General features: G+C 50.9%; 1 protein-coding gene across 6 annotated transcripts in view; it reads right to left on the bottom strand.

Annotated features, from left to right (window-relative positions):
• Positions 1-6,636, bottom strand: part of TNIK (TRAF2 and NCK interacting kinase) — a 153,289-nt gene extending 146,653 nt beyond the window's left edge. For 3 of the 6 annotated variants that reach the window (XM_051781684.1, XM_051781686.1, XM_051781682.1), the window contains exon 1: positions 6,355-6,636. In XM_051781684.1, coding sequence (XP_051637644.1) covers positions 6,355-6,411 — 57 coding nt within the window. In that variant the 5' untranslated portion in view covers positions 6,412-6,636. The remainder of the gene's footprint in view (positions 1-6,354) is intronic. The other 3 variants (XM_051781685.1, XM_051781687.1, XM_051781683.1) reach the window with 1 other exon arrangement.
• Positions 6,637-6,809: the final 173 nt, after the last annotated feature.

The raw sequence follows: 6,809 nt of genomic DNA on the forward strand, positions 1-6,809 counted from the left end.
TGATCTAGAAACCATGGAGGAGTGCAGAGAGAGGGGGAGTATCCATTTCTCAATCCTCCTTTAGAAATCATAAACGATTTACACGGAAAACATCAAATCTCACTTACACAAATTGTCTTCCTGAGCCCGGAGCAGACAGCCCATCAGAGTCAATGTGCACTCACAGTTCAAAGTGAAACAACAGGACAGGAGGCGCGGACTGGGGAGAAGGAAATTAAACCCACTGGCCTTGTAAGTGGGAAATACCACCTCCCACTTCATGGAGTTATCAATGACTTAAACTGGTGGTTTTCAACCTGCAGCCTGTTTTAATGGCTGTGTGAAAAGTAACAAAGAAGGCACCTGAGCATCAGCAAATGGAAACCTCATCTGATGGAAGATGTACACTTCCTACAGGTGAGCAGAGCAGCCAGGACTAAAATGGACACCAGGAGAGAGAACAAGTCAGCCAAAGCCTCAGGAGAGGCTCAGGAGAGCATTTCACTCCATAATGCTCCAGGTCTCTTCTGCAGCTGGCAGCAAAGGCAAACAACACGCATGGTCCTCAGGTACCCCAGGGTGAGCGGCTGCCTTCAGGTGGTAGGTTTTGAACCCTCAGCATCATCCTCCCCACTCCAAGGCACAACAGTTTTTACCAATGCTGTTTCTCCACACCACACACCCTTTTGCCTGGTGGTAGCTTTTCACTGGGGGAAGCATAGGAAATCTAGCAGGATTCTCCCCCCTTCACATCTGAGGCACGAAGAAATGAGACAGGGATCAATACTCTGTCCTTGGTCTGCAGGTCAGAGGCAGAGAACTCCCACTGGTGTCTATAATTACCCTCGCAAAGTGTAAGGGTGCATTAGAAGGAGTCGGGCAAGGGTTTGCAGGAGCAGCTCAGAGCCCAGGCCCAAGAGGTGCTAGCAGCTTTTGTCTGACATGGCCCCACGTGAATGATGCCTTCCAAGGACACCTCTTCCACAGCTGAGTGATTCATTTCTGGAGATTTACATACAGATCAAATGCAAAGCACTTCCTCCCTCACTCCACACAAACTGTACCGCTACCTCTGTGCGCCTGGCAGATAAAAACTACCTTCACATAGCAAGGACAAAAACCTCCTCTAACTCCTCCTTCTTGAATGGATTAAAAATCAGATCCTTTATTTTAAATATGCACACCAATCAAATGCTCTTTGTTGTTTCAAACCTTGACTCAACAAAGTGCTTGCACTCAAACTTCAGCCTGCTCAAGCATATGCTTTGCTATAAATTCACTCCAAAATATTAATTTTTATGGCTACCCAGCAGAGGAACACTAGTGAGAACAGAGAGACTCTCCATCCCTTTAGAAACACCATACACTTTTGCGTTGTGGAAGAACTCCAAAGAAGAGGAAGAGTAACCACAGCACCTGTGCTGAAGGACACACGGAAAACTGCAGAAGAGAAGCATCTGGGCTGCACAACTCCAGAAGGTAGGGAAAAAACTAAAATCAACCCTACAGAGAAATTAGACAGAAGACAGGCCTGTTTCTGTTGTAACTTTTCACAAGCACACTCAAGAATAAACATGCATGTGTAGAGGATAAATGTTTGCACCACTATCAGCGCTCCTGGCTCAAGGAATGGAAGCAAGATGCAGAAAAGAGGCTTAGAGTTGGACACTGCCATGCCTTTGGATGATTTAAACTAAAAGAGGAAAGATTTAGATTAGATGTTCGGAATAAATTATTTACTCAGAGGGTAGCAAGGCACTGCAACCCTGAGAAGCTGTGGCTGCCCCGTCCCTGGGAGTGTTCAAGGCTAGGTTGGATGGGGCTTGGAACAACCTGGTCTAGTGAAATGTGCCCCTGTCCATGGCAGGAGAGTTGGAATTAGATGAGCTCTAAGGTCCCTTTGAAACCAAACCATTCCATGATTCTATGGTTCAGAGACCAGTATTCTACTGCCAAGATTTTATGGTTAAAAACCTAAAAGGCTCAAAAACACACGAAGTATGTGGACACTGTCATGGTCCATAACTTACACATGCACTGAATGACACTGGAATAGGACAGATGAAGTCCCTGATGGAAAACTCCTGAAAGTGTTTATCCCCAGCAATTGTGACCATATATATTTATTTGCTGAAGATCTGTCCCAAATTTTGCATGGTAGCATATCATGAAAAACACAGCACAGATAAGCTTTTCATGTCTTTTTCCATCTCCAGAAGTCATCCCTAGTCAAATTTGTTCCTCTTTCTATTTAGGAAGAAGGTGACCTTTACAAAAGCTGCCCAAATTCTGTTGAGCTTCAGAGCTTTTTTTAAAAGGTGCTGAAAGAAGAAAACTAACATAATGCTGCCAGGATAATGCTCCTGAGTGGTGGCTTGCAGTGCTTATCCCCCATTAAAACTTCTCCTAAATCTTTAATGATGCTGAAATATGCCATAAACTGACAAAGTTCTGGAAACAGGACAATGCCAGCATGTTTGTTTGAGTTTTGTGGGTTTTTAAACATGCCAGCTTTTATCTACACTTGACAGTGACCAACTAATGCAAACAAACGGCCACAAACTTCACTTCTATACAAAGCAAAGCTAAAGGAAGAGTAGTGACATTTTTGGGTTTCATCTAATTCTTCCCAGCAACAGCTAATACCCACTGGCTCCTTAATTCTGTGCTGTCTCCTCTCCAAGACTGAGCATTAAAGGCCAGGCTTTTCCAAAACAGCTAATGATTTTAGGATCCAGTTTCCAGAAAGTGCACAATCAGCACTTCGCTAGAGTAAATAACAAAAGCTTGGGTTTTGTTAATGAGTTCAAAACAAAATCAACATTCAGGTACATGAAGAAAACAATTACTTCTTCCCCAAAAAGGATCTTCTTAAAAAAATTCCCAGCCCTGTAGGAAACCCTCAGCCAAGCCGTACATCCCAGGTGAGCTTGGTGACCTATGCCCAGGATGAGCCCCTCATCTAGAAGACAAGGAGCAACTATGAGCAGAAGGGTTGCTGGCCCCAGGTCAGTGCCAACCTAGGGGTTATCAGCTCTCTGAGAAAAGTTTTCCCTCCTGAGAGCTCTTATAACCTCCCACACACCTTGCAAAGCACTCCAGACGAATGCAGCTGTGGCAGCTACTGCAGAAGAGCCCAGTGCCACCAGTGGCACATCAGCCAGAGGCCCGGCCCTGCAGATGGATGCAGCAGAGGAAAAGCTATTGACCTCAATATTTGAGAAGGATCAAGGCCACTGCCTTCAGCAAGAGATGACAGGCTCTTGCATTTGCTGAGACAAAAAAAAAAGACGGGGGAAAAAAAGCCAAACCCAGCCCCATCTTTCTGCTCTCTCCTATTGGGATCAGCTGTGCATTTAGCACCAGAGAGCACAGCACACTGCATCCCTCCTCACGCTCATTCCCATTTTATGGCAAAAATCTGCTTCTCAAACATGCCTGTCAACAGCCTGTGCGAACCCCCATGTTAATCATTATTCTGCTAATAACACTGCCAGGTCACCCGGCTATTAAACATGCTGAGTGGACTAGCAAAAATATCTCCTTGCCCATACAAAAGAACATTATAATGTAGTTTATCTTATCCCCTTGTCAGTATAATACGCAGCACTACCTGTTAAATGGCCTCATCACTTTAAATTACAGTTTTCTGCAACATTAACAATACTCATTACCAGCACCACCACCAGAACATCTCTGTTTCAAGAATCCTTCTGATGTCGAGGGCTTTACACTGCCCTTTCCTGGCACGCTCAGCCCTCTGCACCCACACAGGGACACCGGGTACCACGGCAGCGAGCACACTGCACAGTGATGGATAGGAACATGTCACGAAGGAGGCAGGAGCCGGCCTGAACTGAGCTTACTCGATGCATCAGGCCGTGCATTTTAATCAGAATTCAGCGCTTTGTTCCTGGCCCAGCCGCCAGCACGTCAAACAGATGCACTGCTGTGGTGGAGCCCAACTGCGTGGCCAAAATAAACTCCAGTGTGGCAAAAACAGGAGGTCCTGCTACCTCCTATGTCACCTTTCAGCCCAGCCCTACAAATCCCACCCCGTAAGCCAGCGGGGAAAGATAAGCTGAAATGAATGATGGTGTGCAAGGTTCTGCTCGTGCCACCCTCAGCCTTCAACAGCATATTGCTGTCCTGCAAATCCACCTCCCTCCCCTGGGACAGGGGTAGGGAAGCCAAAGCAAAGGACAGGGCAAACTGGCAGTCAAAGGTCCACCTTTCTTGCACACATTTGCTTATTGCTTATAAACCCCAGCCTCTTGGAACATTTCAGTGACTCAAACTTGGAGATAAGTGGCCTGAGCATTTCCTTTCCCCCCTGCTGGGAACAAATCATCCCCTTCGCCAGATTTTTGAGTCACTACCTGCTCCCAGCTTTTCACATTGCCCTCCCTCACCCCTTCAAACATGCAGACAAGCACAAGAGCAACATCCCCTCCACCCAGACTCACCTACAAACTCGCAGCAATGTGACACTTCTTTTCTAATAAATAAAATTTTGCAAGGCTTGGGGAATTACTCCTCCCTGCCATGTTTTGTGCTCAGGCAGCAAATTTACTATTGATTTCTGATTCCAGCCCCATGGAATGATTCATGCTTTGTGCCCTATCTGCTGAATTTATGACCTTTAACAATTATTCTAAGTGCTAGAAGAGCTTAGTTTAGAAGAAGATCTATTTCTTGGCAAATTAAGCTCCTATTCTTGTCTCGCTTGCAAACCACCCCATCCCTCATCATTTACAGGAAAGTGTCAGAGCAGGTCTCTCTCCCCGAGAGGGGGCAGAGGTCCAAGTGGCAGGAGCCCTGTGCTGCCAGACTGGCCACTTCTGGGCAGGGGGACCAGGCTGGACAGGGGGACATGGTTTTGCACTCCCACCCTGCTGCTGGTCCTCTCGTTTCAGGTCCCCTAATTACCCTGAAATGCCAGCACAACTCTGCTGACAGACCAGGCACTGCCGGTGGGTCTCCGGGGGAGGCAGGGAATATACATTTCCTCCCAAAGTGAAAACAAAACCCTGACTGTATCTGGTGTGCATTGTTATTAAAAAGCCACAAACACAGGAAAAAAAAAACCCTAAGCATGTGTGCATACAGTTTTAAAAAGAAATTTTACCCTAGTTCAAATGCACTTCCCAACACAGATGTTAAAAAAAGAATATTAAAATAAAAAAACCATTTTCAGAGGGCGGGGAAGAAACGATACCCCTCCCCCACAAACGATACTGCTCTCCTGGATTAACTCCACTGGATTCAGCAACCTTTCTCCCAAGACACCTTCCACCTACAAGGGTAAATGAGCTCCAGGTCTGTTTTTAAGCTGGATGGGTCCCCCAGTCCAATCTCTTCTACAGTGTGTATCGCTGAGCAATCATTTACACTATTAATCAACTAGAAACTCACCAGGAAGAAAGTAGGGCAAGTGAATAAAGATAGATTTCTCTTTTTTTTTTTCTTGCACTGAAGCAAATAATATTTCTAAAAATACACTTGTACAAGTCTTCCGCGGATTCTGCCTAATTTTATTTATTTGTCTATGCCAGCAGGCTGCGAGAAGCAGCCTCGCTGTTGCCTCCCGCATAAACGCTGCTTCCCTCAATGACTCCCCATGCTCGCTCCTTCCCAACGAGCTGTTCTTACGGCCAGAAGGATGGAGAAAGGGGGAAAAGGAAGAAAGTTACAGGAAAAAACGGACCGGGGGGACATCAGGCCACAGCCCACGCCGAGGCTGACACGTCTGACGAGTCTGACATTTCAAGGGTACACGCTGGGCTTCTTTTTCCAGGGGGGCGAGGAGGAGGCAGCACGCAGGGACACAGCGGGAGAGGGATGGAGACAGGCTGCGGGGCCCGGAGAGCGGGGGGAGTGCGGGCTCTGGGGCGCAGCCCCGCACCCCGGAGATGTCCGATCCCACCATTCCCGTGGGGGGCTCCGGGAGGGGGGACCTGCCCCGCGCCACCCGGTCCCCCGGCGCGGGGACCCGCCCGGGCGCGTTCCCGCAGCGCGGCGCGGGCGCACACACAGACACGCACACACCTGCCGTGCCCGCAGCCCCGCACGGCGCCTACATACACGCACATGTGTACACACACACACGTGTACACACAGACACACGTGCACACACACACACGTGCGGGCACACACATGTGTAGGTGCACACGCACACGCGCCGGCGGGCACGCTCATGCACGCGCACACGGTTACCCACCCGCATTCACATACGTGCAGGCGCGCATCACACACACGGAACCCCCCCGCCCCCCCACACCGGGGCACGGACGGAGGGATGGAGGGATGGAGGGATGGATGGCGGCGGTGCCTCTCCCGCATCCCCTCCCCGCGAGCCCCGGCCCTGCGCCTCACCCGCAGCGCCGAGAGGTCGATCTCGTCCAGGCTCCGCGCCGGGGAGTCGCTCGCCATGTTTCCGCCGCCGGCCAGGCGGCCCCGCCGCCACCGAGCGGGCAGTGGCGGCCGCCGCGGCGCTGGCGCTATTTAACGCCTCTCCTCATGCGGGGCGCCGGGGAAGGAGAAGCCGCCGCCGCCGCCCCTGCCCCTTCCGCCCGCAGCGGGGCTCGAGCTACGGGCGGCCAGGCAGGCAGGGCTCGCCGCGGGCTGCGCCGGGATGGCGGCGGCGGCGGCGCATCGCCGCGCCCGCCCCGCACCGCGCCCGCCCCGCACCGCGCCCGCACGGCCCCGGCCCTGTCTGTCACCGCGGGGGCGGTGCCGCCCCGCCGGCAGGGGGCGGTGCCGCGCGGGGGCGGGCTGAGCCCCCCTGAGGGGCGGGCGGGGGCTGCGCCGGGACCGCCGCGCTGCGCAGG

The sequence above is a fragment of the Manacus candei genome, unplaced genomic scaffold (assembly GCF_025592945.1).
Source record: "Manacus candei isolate 608988 ecotype Guabito, Panama unplaced genomic scaffold, ASM2559294v1 h1tg000015l, whole genome shotgun sequence".
In the NCBI taxonomy this organism is placed as follows: Eukaryota; Metazoa; Chordata; class Aves; order Passeriformes; family Pipridae; genus Manacus; species Manacus candei.